Genomic DNA, 15,222 nt, shown 5'->3' with positions numbered 1-15,222 from the left:
AATCGTTTCAGATAACCGGTAGTTGGACGGATAAAGTTGTTCCAGCCCCGGCGCACCTAGTCGTGGATGGCGATTAGGAGGATAGATAACCTGTGCGTGGGGAGATTGATCTGGGGAGAGCTCTGGCAAGCACCGGATCCGCAGTCAAGCAAGGCTAATGTACGGTTGCACTGCGGTCTGAGCTGCAAGTATGTTGTGCGTGGATCGACCTTGTGGAAAGAAGACGACTGGTCTTGATGGGCGACGAGCTGAAAGGGTGTCCAATGACCAGAAAGAGCGACTGGGATCACAGCTGGGAAGTCTGAATCTTGACCTTGCGGACTGCCTCGTGATCAGGGCAATCCTGAATGTTGAGATTCAGACGCTGGAAGGGACGAGGGGAGGGGGGTGTGAGGACGGCCGCGAATCTATTGGAGGAGGGGGGGCTTTGGCTGTCGGCAGCGCTGGGGACAGGACAGAGACCGATGTCAAGATATGTAAGAAGGTTGCGAGGAAACAGGCGACAAGGGAGCTTAGTTTTGAGCGCGAGCTTGAGAGGGTGTGCTGAAGGCAGTAACACTTGACGTTAAAAGAACGCGAGTTGTGTCTCACTTAAGGCGGCCTAGCGCGGTGCCAAATCGCCCACAGCCACACCAAAACCCACCAAAACCCACCGAACCCACCAAACCACCGAAAACCCAGTCTTGCCCGGTTCAGGACCGGGATCACGGCCATGATCAGCAGCCACAGAGAAGGCGACCAAAACGGTACGGCCCTTGACTACCGTCGCAGAGCCGTGCCAGTGCCGGCCGCCCCAGTCCACAGCAAGTCCCATCGTGAAGACATCGAGAAGTCGACAAGCTGCGGCTTTGTGAGACATCCATCCCCCGCTGACACACGAGAGGCAGCCAACATCCCGAGGGACCAGCAGCCAGTGAGCACACACACCGAATTCCGGATTCTCCCAGCCCCTGCACGAATCAGGCGCCCCAGTGTGGCTCGTCTTCGTATGGATTTGAGATTAGCTTCTGAGTCCATCAGCCATCCCCCCTTTATCTCCCAAGTCGTCCTCATCGACACCCAGGCCTGGGCAGAGTGAGACCTCATGGCCTGCTTGGACTCTGAAAGGGGAGAGACCAAGGTCAACAGCAGCAATCAGGAGGCGTGTGGCTGACGACCCTGGGCAAGACTGAGAGCGCGGGACATAAAAAGGATAAAAGCCGATCCTCGCACATCTTGTAGACTCGTCGATCCCCCCAATCACCCAGAATCCCATCGCGTCCGCCGTTGCCGCTGAGCTTTGCTGCTGCCGTCCCCCCGCATCCCACGGAGCCTCATCACGTTTCTGCGCCGGCCCCCCTATCTTTTTATGCGCTAGAGTCCCCTCATATCGACATCGACCTTCCTGTTCTTGATTGATACAGTGCCTCTCCAAATCGAGAGACGCTGGCACGGTCACACAGCTTCCCCTCACCAGTATCCCAGTCCTGCACAGCTTTCTGTCGTATCGACAGCGAGCACCGCATTGCCGATATCTCGCACCCCTCCCATCTCGTTGCCATCAGAGTGCACGATCGTCGACACGAATATAATACAAGCTGTCCAAACTGGCAATCCGGGGAGGCCCCCTTCAAGGAAGAGGAACAACAGCAGCCGTCCCACCCGCCACCTGAATACATCAAGGTCGCTGGAGAATCTCGATTTGAGGATTTGCAGGCTTCGCGTCGAGCATTGACAAACGAGCGCTCACAAGAGCTCATCAGGATTTATTGATTACGGGAGAGGGCAGTTTTATTCCCCAGGCCACGCCCCCGTTGTTCTCTCCGCCTTTGGCGTTCGACTTTAATCAACCCTGCCGTGCTTGAAATAACCAGACGCAGCAGGCCGGGCCAGCACAGCTCCCAGGTCAGCACTGCACTCAGCACTCAGCAGTCATACCATCCCAGATCAGCACGCAACAAGCAGCGCGCATATATCAGCAACACGAGGGCGAGATCAGGGCACGGGGGAGACTGATATTGATATTGGCATTGGTATTGGCATTGGCACTAGCATTGGTATCGACATCTGGAGTTGCTCTGGCAGCAGCGCGGCCTCACTGAGGTTCAACGACTGCGCTAATAAGTTACCTTAGCGCTGGCTCGCCAAGCAAGCGACACCACCACACCCACACTCACACCCACACCGACATCGACATCGACATCGACACCGACACCGACACCGACTTCCCTCCAACTTCAGAGGAGAAGAGAAGAGAAAGACAGGGAGGAGAGAGGAGGACAGCGAGTCGATTATTATTGATTGATTGAGTGACTCCCCGTCCGTCGAATCCTCCGCTCCACTCCACTCCACTTCACTACTCCCACTCCCACTCCCCTCTCATCCATCCCACTGCCATTGCCATCTTCGCCCACACCTGGTCGTCGCCTTCGCGCCCCAATCACTCCAATCACCCCAATCAGCCCCGACCTCCACCCCCCGTCAATCCCACGGTCAACCTCCGAAAATCATATTCTCTCCGCTACGCCTGCCCGCAACCACGAACCACAGCCCCGACTCCTCTCTCGACACGACTGAAGTTCCTTCATTCTTCCATCAACGTCGCACAACACCAAACCCGCCCACCTCTCTCCCCTCCAGACCTCGCTGTCCTGCGATCCGCCCTCATTGTGTCACCCTCGGTCACTCCAAGCCGAGCGAAACCGCCTACAGTCCGCACCCACTCCCTCGACCGCCCTATCTGAGGCTGCCGCAATCCATCGTAGACTTTTCTACACAGCGGCTGTTTAGCATCCTCGACTGCTCTCCGCAGCTCCTAGCGCATCCTAGATAGGTAACTATCTCCCCCTCCATCATTGTCCATTTTCATGTTCCCGACGATCCCGTCAGAGCTGTCACTTCTCCCGTTAATTGACGCTCTGTTAGACAAGGACCCCTCTCGAGAATATCCGCGCGGAATCCCCCTTGTGTGCCAGAGCAGACTGTCCGTGGTAGCATAAACCCTAGCAAGCATCGGAGCCTACGAGATCCTCGACATTATTGCCGTCCAGCTTCGAAACAGACGTTGTACTCGCGCCTCTGACCATCGCGACAAAGTCGCCCGACGTAAGTGAGCATTTTCTTCGAGTGCCCAGCACATATTCATACAGCATCTGGCAGCGAGGAGGGCTGCAGACCTGCTCATTCAGCATTGCTCCAAACAGACTCAGCGTCAACTTCGATTCTTTTATCAACCCACCACGCCTTCCTCTTTCTCTTCACCGGGTTGCCAAGTTTTTCTTGCTTGCTTTTTCTATTCTGTAGCGATCTTTGAGGATCCAACAGAGGCTAATGTTTGTCACACACTCTAGCTATTACAATTGCTGCTCCAGAGCACCTCTCAGACAAGCTTTTACCATCTACATTGTTGTCATAATCTGTCATACGACTTCTGAGTAGAGGACGAACATGGCTGGCACGGGTGCGTCCAGCCCATTCATCAAGGACGAACCCGAAGATCAATTCTTCTCGTCCCATAACAACCAACGATTCATTGGAGGCGCCCAACAGGGCTTCAACATACCGCAGCAACATTTCAACCAATTTGGCCCACACGGAGGAAGCATCAATCCAAGCGACCTCACGATGGGTACGAATGGCGTCGCCATCCCGAATGGTGGATATGGATCTTCTTTCCAAAATAACTTCAATGCCCAGGCATCAAATCCTAGCGCAAGTTTTTCGAAGGGCATCTCGACATTTGGTGATGACGAACTACTTGACAGCCTGGGATCTTCAAATCAAGCGGGAATGCAGAGCAACGGCCAAGAGTTTGGCATGGACTTCGATTTCCCCCAGAACATGTACAACGGCCAAAATGGTGCTGCGGCGTTATCGGTCGACCCAAATCACATAAATGGGTTCTCGAACACTCCGGATGGAGATCCAATCCAGAGCCCTTTTGTTCACAACTTTAACCACGCACAATTTCGACATATGCAGCCTCAACACGCCTTCGGAAACTCTTTACACTCGCCCAATTCCTATACTGGTTCACCCGTTCCTGGATCAGACACACGGGATGCAAGCAATTACGCAAAACAACGGCCACGGTTGTCCCAAGTAATGCAAGGCAGAAAGAGCTCTAATACCAGAAGCCCGTTGACCCCAAAGACTCCGGTCATGTCAGCTCTTCATATTGGTTCTGCCGAACATTCAAACTTCCCAACAGAGCCCATTCGAACCTCACACAATCACCGACATCAGAAGACTCTGTCTGGTCAGTGGGACCAGACTCCAAGCAGTCTCAACTCTTTCGGCGGTTCGGATTTCTCACCAATTCAAGGCATCCATCCGAATCCGGCAATCTCTGATATCCTCAAAGGCACGTCAATGCCAGCGAAGCTGAATAACGGTCACCAAGCTGGCAGTGCTCCAGCGTTACAGTCTCAAGAAATGAAGAGGAGAAGACGACGCGAGTCTCACAACTTGGTAGAACGTCGAAGACGCGATAACATCAACGAACGCATCCAAGAATTGAGTCACCTTGTTCCCATGCACCGGCTGGAAGATGAGAAAGTCCGCAAAGCACTGCAGAACAACTCGCCGTTGTCACCTACCCTCGCAGGACTGTCAGCACCACCCAGCGGTATGAGCCCCCCTCAAGCTACATCGGGGCTAGCTGGGCCAGGAGCACGAAGAGCCACTGCTGGCAATATCACCACAGGCATCCCAATTGAAGAAAAGGATAAAGGCCCCAACAAAGGCGACATTCTCAACGGTGCCGTGAGCTGGACTCGCGACTTGATGTGGATGCTTCATCTTAAGCTTCAACAGCAAGAGGATCTTGCAAACATCATTGCCGAATTGGGCGGAACCTTCCCATTTGAAGAGACCGAGGATGAGAAGCGAATGCACACCGAGCTGATGGATGCTATGTTGAAGAATGATGGGGCAAAATTCCACTATTCACGCGCTCCCGGAAGCGGTCTTCGAGTTCCAAAGCACACCGATGTCAAGGGGGATGCTATCGGTAGTTCAGCTCAAGGAGGTCAACTCGACACATCGTTGAGCCCCGACAATCACAGTACTGGTGATGCTGGCAATGCAGGCATGGGTGGTCCAGGCCAGTATTGGAGTGGACACAACAGTGGTGGCAGTGGCGCAGGCTCGATAAGCTTCAAGGAAGAAGACGAGTATGGAATGGATCTTACTCAATAAACGTCCTCGTTTGCTGTATTCATTTGCATTACGATGAGTTGCTTTCACGATCACCACTGATGGGATTTTACTTTTCTTTTCACGGATAGGGTTAGGTTTCAGAATCTGGGCATACATGGGTTTTTTGTCTTCGTTGCTCCTACTTTCCTCATACTATTTTAACTTTTGCTCGGCGTTCGTGCATTCGGAGGTAGTTTTGGAGCAGTCAATAGGAAAGGCTTGGCGTTGCTTGAGTGTACTCGCAGAATACGAGTTCCAGCATGGATGTTTTGATGTTTTGCACTGGCTGCTTGTCGTTCGCTCTGGGTCGCAGCATTCATCCCTCCATATGTTGTTATTACATTAGTGTTTATTGCCTGTTTTGACTGGCACGATGGCCACGCTGTGATACCTTTGCATTGCTGTACCTTTGCTACCCATCTCAGACAATGAATGGGCTCTCCTCTGTTCGGGCTCAGGCGTCTTATCTACTTACGTGCTTGCCTACCTTATGCAGACGTTACTGATTATGAAATATACCACCTGAACATCTTGATCATCGTCTTCATCTTGCCTGGTGTCACTGTGGAAATATAGCTGTCGAGTTCTTGAAGCACAAGCTTGAAATTCACGATCACGACGGCAGCACTCTTGTGAGTCTTAAAATCTCCGTCAAAAGTCAATTCATTCCTGGGTATCATCTACTCAAATCACAACGCCACCCTCAACTTCCGTAAAACCCCCTAGTACGCAGAAAAGCTACCACCCATAAACTTACCAGTGTTTGCAAGAAAGTAAATGCTCATGATAGCTCAGTAGAATTCCCCAAGTCTCCTTACGTTTGCGATTTTCTTGCAGAGCAATCATCTCCAGCGCTTCGCAGCCGTTGAAATACTTGGTGAACTTGGTCCAGCACTCCTTAGACTTGGGCTCCGTGAATCTCTTGCCAAGAGCTGCGATGTAGAGAGACTCTTCATGGGAAACCTTGTGAGGATCTTTGATGATGTATGGAGGGATGTGCTTGAGATGCTCAGCATTGTTGATTGATGGGTGCTCGGTAGCAACAGGGTTTGGCATCTTGGCAAAATCTGCGGCGGTTTCTGCGGCTTCTTTTGCGAGCTTGTCTGCAAGTCGTTCAAGACGAGCGTTCTCAGCGACCTGCTCGGTGGTGAGTGGGGCAGATGGATCGATGCTGCTGTGTTTCTCCGGACTGGACTCGTCGGTTGACTCTGTCGACTCGCTCGATCCACTCTGTGATTTGGCACCCTTCCTCGACTTCTCGATAGCCTCGGACTTAAGCTGGTATTGGACTTCGTAAATGATCTCAGGCCAGACGAGGATCCAGGCGAAGGTGCGCAACTGTGTAACCCATCCGCCACGAATAAGCCATGCAATCATATCAAGGTAGGTTGGACGGTGGTCCTTGCTCGGTGCAAAGTTTTTGAAAGGACGAGGAGCTGTCGATAGGGCTGCAAGAAAGCCTGGGAGAGAGGGAGCAAGTGGGAAAGCCTTTTTCCATGCAACGCTTGCCAGTGGTAGCTTACGACTGTCACAGTTTGGGGAGACAATATACATTTCGCGAGCGTGAAGAGGCGGGATTGCGATGGCTCGACGCCAGTAGATGAGGTGTTGAGCAAGAACTAGAAGACTATTGAGATCGACGGCGTTGGTCTGCGCAACTTGGAGGAACGAGAGAGTTGGCTTGCAGAGTCGGATACATTCGATCAGTGGTTCCGAGAGGTCAGTATCGTCGGCTTGGATCTCGGCAACGATCTTGCTTTCATCGTTGAGGAGGAGGAGAGCGAAATGTTTGTTGAGATGCGTAGGATCCTCGTTGCCTTCTTCGTCGACGAGTGGATTAGCGGTTGTGACGAGTAGTCCCGGCATGGCCTTATCGGCGGAGGTTGGGAGGCTCATTAGGAAATTCGGAATAGGGACTTGGAGTGACAAGTCCAAAGGAGGCTTGGTTGCAAAGCGGACCGTAGCAATCTTGTCGCTGGAGATTGCAAGGTAAACATCTCGAATCGCAGCAGCGAGTGTTGATTTGATCAAGATTTCATTCCACAACCAACTCATCGGACGTCCTGCCTCCTTGTGAGTATGAATTATGGATACAGATTGTAGTGACTTACGCTCTTCCCTTGCCTTTTCCTTCATGGAAAGCATCATCTCAGACTCCTTCCAGACGTAATTCGCAGATGCTTGGGCATGCTTTAATGCCTTGTTGAACTTCTTGATGACGTGCTCATATATGTCCTTGATCTTTTCTCTTGCCTGATCCTTCCGAGGATTGAGGATGAAAACAGCGTTGAACATTGTCATTCCTCCGTGGTCATCGCCGTCTTCAGACGCATTACCGGGCTTTTCTCCGAGGCTGACGTCCTTCATCTCTTCTTCAATCGATGTCGTCTCAGCTGGGGCCGCGCTGGGTTCGGATGCTTCGGTCTTGGACTTCTTGGCCTTCTTTGGCTTCTTCTTTTTCCAAAGGCCATCCTCCCGGATGTGTATGGGATAGGTGATAAAGATAAGAGGATCGAGAGACATCTCGAACTTCTTCTTGTGATATGCTCGTGATGGTGTCAAAATGCTCTCTAGATCGGTGGTATCAAACTCGAAGAGATGCTCCCAGGGGACGACATGTTCGCCATTCGGTTTGTCGTAATGGTCGTCTCCCTCCAGATCCAACTCTACCACGTGATTCTTCAGCTTGGGCTTGTCCTCCTTCTCAACCTTGTTGTGGCGAGGAAGGGAGTATCCACCATCTTCAAGATCCGACTCATCGCTGCCAGCCTCTTCCAGCAAACTTTCCTCAACTTCGCTCTCGTCTAGCTCTGTTCCATAGAGCCTCTCCTCTTGCGAGGCTTCGGTGGAGGGTCGGGGAGGGTAGTGGAAGACAAACCGTGGACCATCCCTGGATCTGATGATCAGAGCAACGGCAACGAGGCCAGAACAGCGAATGGGGGTTGTTATTGAAGCCATCTTTTGGAGCACTTCATTTAGGTGCGCCAGATTTGTCCTGGATGGTCGATCAGGCCTAGTGACTCTCTATGGAGGAGGGGCAGGGGCTGGCAGGCGTGCTTGGATGTTGAGGCGCCATTGCTAAGACGTCCGTGCGCTGTAGCGAAATGACCCCTATTGTTCACAAAATGCCACCTGGAGGATGTGTCCGGGGGTAGTTTGCACTATGCAGATTTTTAAGGAATTTAAAGTTAAAAATTTTATGAGATTCGATATTCTGGAGGCTTCAATTTTCGCGGAGCTTGCTTTAAAATTTGCCAAAATGATGTCGTTCATCACACGTTTGGTAGCCTCTGTGAGAATAATGTTCGGGAAAACGGTCAATGGTTCACAGGTGTAAATTGAAATTAGGGCTCTGTAAAGGCCAGGAATAGTTTGTATTCAGGTATGTTCTGGCCAGTGGATTTCACACAATGCTTGAAGTTGCGGTGTTACACAGGGACCGTAGTAAGAACATTCATTCATGAAAGGTATCTTTCTACTCGCTAACTAGATAGCTTCCCTTCACCTTGTAGAAATTGGGCAATGGAGATTCAATCCTATCAGTTGGTGACTAACTTTCAGGTACTCTATTATGTTTGCAACTAACGCCCTTGATTATAATGAAGGTCAAATGGATGAGCCAACAAGAGGTATCTCAGAGTAGACCAGTCTGTCACAGTCTGAATAGTTTTCAGACAGCGTTATTGGCATAAAAAATAATTTTGAGTCTGTTCAACTATTCAGTCACTTAGTCGTCTTCTATGACCCTATAGGCAGATTGTTGGCTGATTGAACGGCTGTTGGGCTCTGTTACGTTTGTTCCCCATGGCCATATCCAATGCTCCAGGCAAAAGTTGAGTGTTTTCATCCCTGTACAACTCAAACTAAAAGCAGTAAATGATTCGAAGATTTGAACAAGTCTTTGGAAAACGGTTCCGAGTTTAGGAACCGATGCTCTTCAATACAGAGGGCGATATGTTTGATGAAGAGACATGTCTATCTAGCTTTCTTTGGATTCACTTCACTTCTCTTTATCTAAATACAAATTCAACTACAATTAACAAATCACCTGGTAGTTTAAACACCTTCGCATAACTCCTCCATATGTGCTACACTTCCCCTTCATTCATAGTCATCCAATTTTTGCGTGTTCCACCTAATCCGTTAAGCACTGAGCGTATACTCACATTCACTATCTTGTGATACGACGTGCAATTGTTTATTAGCACTCACTTTCAATGCCATTTGGCATAATTGAAGTGTCTTTTGCAATAAGATGATCAAAACAGGGCGAAAGTGGCAGTCAGGTAGCGGCTAGGAGAGTGGTGAAGTGAGGAAGAAAGCCCAATGGTAAGTTAGAAGGGAAATAGGCAATAGATAACAACAAAAAATGGTTGATTTCTGGAACGTTTAGTGTAGATATTAGGATGACCCTTAAACTAAATGTACATTTTCTTTTTGGGCTGTCAAAGTATTAGTTTTAAGGAGCAATCTTTGGAGTGTCCTGTTAACCCCCCGGAACTCCACAATACCCAACCGAACGCCTTCTACATGCCAGAAAAATAGGCCGGTATGTGCTCCAAGTCTCTACCACCGCAGCTCACCCTTCTTCCCTTTCTCATCCCCTTCCTTTTTAAGCTCAGCCGCCGGTTTGCCGTCACCAAATCCCAGATTTTTGAATTCGTCCTTGGCCATGAGATTCCTCCAAATAACGTCAGCAGACTATATCAAGCCCGAATCTTGTAATTCAACGTACCTGTCCATTCTACAGCCCAAATATGATTTCGCCAAATTCCTGCACTCGTCGTCGTTCATGCCCTTCGACTTCTTGATGCACGATAGATAGCCAATCATGACATCTTTGCATTCTCCTGGCCATGCATTAGATCAGCAGATATTCTTGCAACCGTTCAACCCCAAGGATAGACTGAGCAAAGCTCCAGTCTCGCAGGAGAATCGTACCATCGTGATCGAGAGGAAAGCTTCCTCGCTCGGGTCTGCATTGACGTCAGCTCCTCGTGCTATGTGACATTGATCATGTAACTCACGGAGTAGGTTTACTATTTACCGGGCGACCGCCCGGCGCTCCAAATCCGCTCATTTCGTAGGTGGTATTGAATGGTCTTGGTGAAATCGAATTTGACGATGTCGGAACCTTTTTGAAGCTCTCGCCGACGCTAAACCCCGGATCTCTGCCCCACTTTCCGTTTTGGGTTCTCTTCAGGTCAAAGACCCCTTGGTTTGCCTCTAAATTCTCTCTCTGAAGCTTGATTGAACTTTATTCGCTTAGAAATTGGTTCTTATACCTTCTGGGATTCTGTTGGATTTAAAGGATCAAGCGAGCGGAGAGACACGAGTACAGTGGTAGTGGTTGTAGGAAAGTGGAGGAGTTTCTTCGGCTCTCATTGACACAAGTGTCTTCCTTCCACGCCAAGACTTATCTTACCATTTTGCTTTCGAAACTGCAGACAAGTGCAATCGCAAGAGCAAGACTCACAATTGCAGCTATTGGTGTATTATTTCGCAGTATTTGCCTACTGGTACTTTCGCCCTCGGCTGCAAGCTGACCAAGCGATTTCAGCACGGTGCTTCCGTCACACCATGAGTGGAGACCTTACACGAGTATTTTACCTTGCCATGAATTTCACGGTGCCTTCAAGTCGTTGCACAGAAGCGCCGTTAAACTCCTGTCAACTTGACGGACTTGCCTTCTTGCCCGAGCCATGCTAATGACATTTCATCAGCTCTCTCTTAACGGCATGGCAGGCTTCAAATTTCGGCCTTCAAACACCCTACAATTTGCTTCAGTTCAAGCCTTCAGCTCTGAACCTTCTACCAGAAGCACGTTGGCCTTAAATGCCCAACACCTCCCACTTTGCCAAAGGAGACCTTGGCCTGCTCCAAAATGGTCACCTGCACAGCATCGGCGAGAGGCTGGGACAACCTTCTGGCAGCTGCTCAAACATCCTTCCCATTAGTGGAAGCTACTGGGATTGGAGCAAGTCGCAGGACCAACCAGAGTATCGAGAGATTCGACACCTTTTTTCGATTACCGTCATGCTCGACAAATCAATCACTCAGCAGAAACCACGCATCTGGGCTCACAAATGATGGCCTAGTACGGGCGTGCAACAACGCCACATTTCCCGAAACCACTCAAGCCTGACAACGTCCGGCCCACGCATATTCCCGTCCCGCTGTCTTAATCGCAAACAAGCATTTCAGGGATCGGCACTAAAAGATTGCTCTCGATTGTTTGCAAGCCACGCTATCATACTCTGTTTAAAGGCGCCACTAAACTAGCACCGTAACCGTCCTGCAGCCTTGACCGCTTATTTGCCATCCGTCCCGTCCCAATCGTTATCGTGAGATTCGTTATGATTTCCTAACCTAGCAAATAGAGAAGCAACGCAGACAAATGAAAAACCGAGGAGATTCGTAATCCTTCCCTGACCCAGCCCACAAATTCTCCGATCCAAAGGAATTTAGTCCAATCCTAGCACCCATGGCTCTGTCCCCCGCGTACCCAACGATCCGGCCCGTCCGTATCTACGCTACCCTGCCCAACTGTGGTATGGCCGACTCGGTTCGGAAACGTGTGATGTTACAAGCTTGCGTCGAGGCAGGTCACTTGCAGCGTTGCTTAATGATGATGGCGGGGAGCTGTGCACAATGATTGAAAATCAGTTATCATTCTTTATGCAAGGATTTGTGCTTGCGTGATTCTATTTCTCTCCATCCTGTGAAAACACCGATGACATAACTCCAATGAAAATAACGAAAATGCTGATCATCACCATCAGAGGAGGTAGAATGTTGTAACGCGTGCGCTTTCGACATATCATAATGGATTGCAAGCGACTTCACGAAATCCTCGTGACGATCGTACTCGTGGACGTCGTGAAGTCTGAAGGAGCTCAGCTCAGGAGTCGCTATGTGTTGATGACCAAAGCGAAAGAGGTGGTGGCGTACATGATGAGGACGTCTATCTCCCATTGTAGCCGACGGGAGGGGCGGGAAGGGCGGAGGTTGAATAGTATGGGTTGTCGTCGATGTAGCGGGGCCCTCGCTCATAACCATCATCATACGGTGCTTGAGTGTAACCGTTGGTTTGGCGTCTCCGCCCACCACTTTCGCTCCCCTTTGAAGGAGTTTTCCTTTGTCGCTCGAGACGCTTCTTGTGACGCTCCTCTTTCTTCTCTCGGAACTCTCTACACTCGTGCCGCATCTCGTTCGCCTCCTTGATTTCTGAGATTGCTCCCTTGATACCGAGTGCTGCAATTCCAACAGATGCGGCGTCCTGCAATGTAGCCTTGGCCTTGAGCTTCCGTGCTTCCTCCGGGGTCATCTCTCCTTCCTGCACAGCTTTGTGTCTCGCATCGCGTTTCTCCATGCTCTGATAGATGTTGTGTGCAGCATGGATGGTTGCAACAGTAGCCAAACCAGCTGTAAGAAGTTGCTTACCTTTCATCTTCTTGATTCGCTTCTCATCACCTGACGAGGACCCCAAGCTGCTATCCGAATCCGAGGCATCCTGTTTCCCCTCTGCAATACGCTTATTCCTCTGTCCGTCTTTCTGGCGAGCGGAGCGGCCACCCGCACCACTCCTCGAACCGACGTTGCTTGAGTGCGAGTCGGCATATCGTGAATCCCCATAAGGGTCACCACGAGACTCGGCGTATCCACCAGCATCCCGAGAGCGTCGGGAATCCCTGTAGTCCTCATCAGATCCGGATCCTCTTCTACTACCACCGCCTCGGTGAGTTCGACGGATATGGGTCTCCTCGACCTCCCTCACATTCTCGCGTGATTTTCCACCTTCAGCCGCCTCACCAATTCCAAAAACAGCAAGACCCTTTCTGGCGAAGTCTGTGACACTCTTGCTTCGTTTGCGGTCTTTGCCACGTTTTGGGGACGGGCTTCTGCTATCATAGGAGTCCGGGCTGTCTCTGCGTCGTCGGGAATCACCGCCGCGGGATCGAGAGCGAGAGCGGTCCAGCAACTTCTTTCCTGCAAGTGCTCCCAAGCCAGCTGTAGCAAGCGCTGCGAGACCAGCTCCTGCACCACCCCCTGATGGGCCTCTGGATCTTGATCGTGATCTACCACCCCGGCTTGATTTGCCGTCGTCTTCCACAGTGCTTCGTGGTCCATTGATCACGCGGTTACCAGCAAGGCCTCCCACCACAGCCTCGAGGATGTGACGCTTGCTCTTCTTGTCGGGATCACGGTCTGCTGCTGCATCGATACCACCAGCTCCGATAGCCGCAGTGAGAATACGCTTCCCCTTGACTCCTGCCCATCCTCCGGGTTCATTCCTGACACGGAAAGCTTCAGTGGCACCGGCCAGAAGCGCGGCCTTGGCTGCCTGCTGATATTTGGCAGCTCCTTCTGGAGCCTTGCCACTGCCCCCTCGAGACCGTGAGCGTCGTGAGCGACTATCATCGAAGCTGTCGTCACTCCCGCGCCTGCTGTGGCTCTTGTTCCCTGTAACGGCTTTCGCAGCAGCGCCTAGGCCTGCGAGACCCAAAGCGCTCTCGACAATAGACTTACGACGACTCTTCTTTTTGTCGCCCTTCACGGTTTCTTCGTCCGAGGAGTAGTACTCGGCTACCTCGCCATTCCGGCCACGGTGAGCAACATATGTCTTCACCTTCTCCTCGGACTTGCCAGCATGCTTGGCGTAAAGTTCGGCACCTTCGTAGGCTGCAAATGCACCGGCTGCGCCTACAGCGGCTGTTTGGATGACATTGCGAGAGACTGGACCATCTCCTGCTTGTTTACGATCCCAGAACTCTTTGCCCCCAACGGCCAAGGCTGCTCCACCAACCGCAGCGATGATCTTCTGGTTTCGCGACAGCGACCGGCGGCGTGGCTTGATCTCTTGTTCTGCGTAGACCATACTCTTACGGCTGTGACGATCGTCCAAGTCGCGATCTGACCGGCGAGGGTCACCAAGGTATGCTCCATATTGTGAACCACGTTCGGCGGATCGGGAGCGAACTGGCGGCCCGTACCGATCCTCTCGTACCAAAGCTCGTTGTTGAACGTAAGCGCCGGCTGGAGGAGGGAAATCTCTTCTGACTTCTTCGATTGAGAGGTCACTGTCTTCGCGAACAGGCCGTCGTATCATATCGGTAGTTCGCCCAGCATACGGTGGTTCAGGCGCGGCTGCGACGGGGGATCGAATATAGGTTTCTTGCGTTTGTTCGACATACCGAGGGTCTCTATCATCTCTGCCGCGATCTCTATCACGATGGGACCTGTGGCGGTGTACCCGCCGGTCATCATCGTAAGGATCCATTGCAGACATTTTGGTGGATGTAAAGCGGCTGTTGCTTCGTGCGATGCGACCGAGGCTGCTCCTGCCAAGTGTGTAAAGCGTGTGCTAGAATAGAGGCTTGACGAGTCCGAAAATTGATGGCACGTAGTGGAGCGTCGAGAACTCGACAACGATGCGCAAGTCGCCAATCGTTAATATAGACTCGGTGTCGTTGTGAAAGTAAAAGTGGAAGTGAAAGTGCAGGTGAATTTGAGAGTGAAATGCATGCGAAAGTGGTGAATGTGAATGTGACTGCGCTGTGCTGGATGACGGAAGGAAGGGAGGGACAACTGATGGAGGGGCAGAAGGAGATGCGGTGAACGCCTGATCCAGCCCCAGCCGCCCAGGCAGACTGGCTCCGTTTCCGTTCGACACCGAGCACAGATGCAAGTATTTGCCTCGATAGGCGTCGGGGTCTGACTTCACAGCTCGAACTCATTGGGCATTGGAAGGGGGGGCAAGGGCCCAAGGGGTAAGGGAATCCACATTTCTGCATCGAATCGCCCGATTTCGTTGGCGTTTCACTCGGTGCGCGCTGCAGCAGTACGGATACGCTGCGAATGTGCCCTGCCTCCGCCGGCGAGCTGAAATTTACTGTACCATCATCGTGCAGACCAGGCTGGCATTGCCCTTCGCCACACCCGCACCAGACCAAGTCAAGTTATTTCTTTGCTGGCACAGTATTTCTCATAGGGCAGCCCCCTCGAACAGGGCCATGGCATGCCAAACAACATTCCGACACTTCA

The 15,222-nt window shown here is 51.4% G+C and overlaps 4 protein-coding genes across 4 annotated transcripts; 1 reads left to right on the top strand and 3 right to left on the bottom strand.

Moving 5' to 3' along the window:
• Window positions 1-3,426: 3,426 nt before the first annotated feature.
• K444DRAFT_596198 (uncharacterized protein) lies at window positions 3,427-5,178 on the top strand (the record flags this gene model as incomplete). The annotated part of the gene is made up of 1 exon (XM_024878421.1): window positions 3,427-5,178. The coding sequence occupies one exon, from the start codon at window positions 3,427-3,429 to the stop codon at window positions 5,176-5,178; it is 1,752 nt and encodes a 583-aa protein (XP_024732897.1).
• Window positions 5,179-5,931: 753 nt separating this feature from the next.
• Window positions 5,932-8,187, bottom strand: K444DRAFT_596194 (uncharacterized protein; the record flags this gene model as incomplete). Its single annotated transcript, XM_024878420.1, has 2 exons — window positions 7,290-8,187; window positions 5,932-7,241 (listed from the first exon to the last, which is right to left on the bottom strand). Exons 1-2 carry the CDS (start codon window positions 8,134-8,136, stop codon window positions 5,932-5,934), a joined length of 2,157 nt encoding a protein of 718 aa, XP_024732896.1. The 5' UTR covers window positions 8,137-8,187.
• Window positions 8,188-9,550: 1,363 nt separating this feature from the next.
• K444DRAFT_617079 (cytochrome c oxidase assembly protein COX19) lies at window positions 9,551-10,512 on the bottom strand. Its single transcript, XM_024881045.1, has 4 exons — window positions 10,206-10,512; window positions 10,120-10,154; window positions 9,914-10,028; window positions 9,551-9,859 (listed from the first exon to the last, which is right to left on the bottom strand). Exons 1-4 carry the CDS (start codon window positions 10,256-10,258, stop codon window positions 9,745-9,747), a joined length of 318 nt encoding a protein of 105 aa, XP_024732895.1. The 5' UTR covers window positions 10,259-10,512; the 3' UTR covers window positions 9,551-9,744.
• Window positions 10,513-12,142: 1,630 nt separating this feature from the next.
• On the bottom strand, window positions 12,143-14,458 carry K444DRAFT_645617 (uncharacterized protein; the record flags this gene model as incomplete). Its single annotated transcript, XM_024885104.1, has 2 exons — window positions 12,143-12,249; window positions 12,286-14,458. 2 exons carry the CDS (start codon window positions 14,456-14,458, stop codon window positions 12,143-12,145), a joined length of 2,280 nt encoding a protein of 759 aa, XP_024732894.1.
• Window positions 14,459-15,222: the final 764 nt, after the last annotated feature.

Source organism: Hyaloscypha bicolor (genome assembly GCF_002865645.1).
Source record: "Hyaloscypha bicolor E unplaced genomic scaffold K444scaffold_124, whole genome shotgun sequence".
Classification (NCBI taxonomy): Eukaryota; Fungi; Ascomycota; class Leotiomycetes; order Helotiales; family Hyaloscyphaceae; genus Hyaloscypha; species Hyaloscypha bicolor.
Note: the sequence above shows the minus strand (reverse complement) of the source record. Positions and strands in the feature narration are given on the sequence as shown.

Bases quoted from the DNA above. Each gene is read 5' to 3' on its own strand.
- K444DRAFT_617079 (XM_024881045.1), bottom strand. From the start codon at position 10,258: ATGAGCGGATTTGGAGCGCCGGGCGGTCGCCCGGTAAATAGTAAACCT. The intron at 10,155-10,205 runs GTGAGTTACATG...ACGTCAATGCAG, and splicing joins GTAAATAGTAAACCTACTCC to ACCCGAGCGAGGAAGCTTTC. The intron at 10,029-10,119 runs GTACGATTCTCC...ATGCATGGCCAG, and splicing joins CTTTCCTCTCGATCACGATG to GAGAATGCAAAGATGTCATG.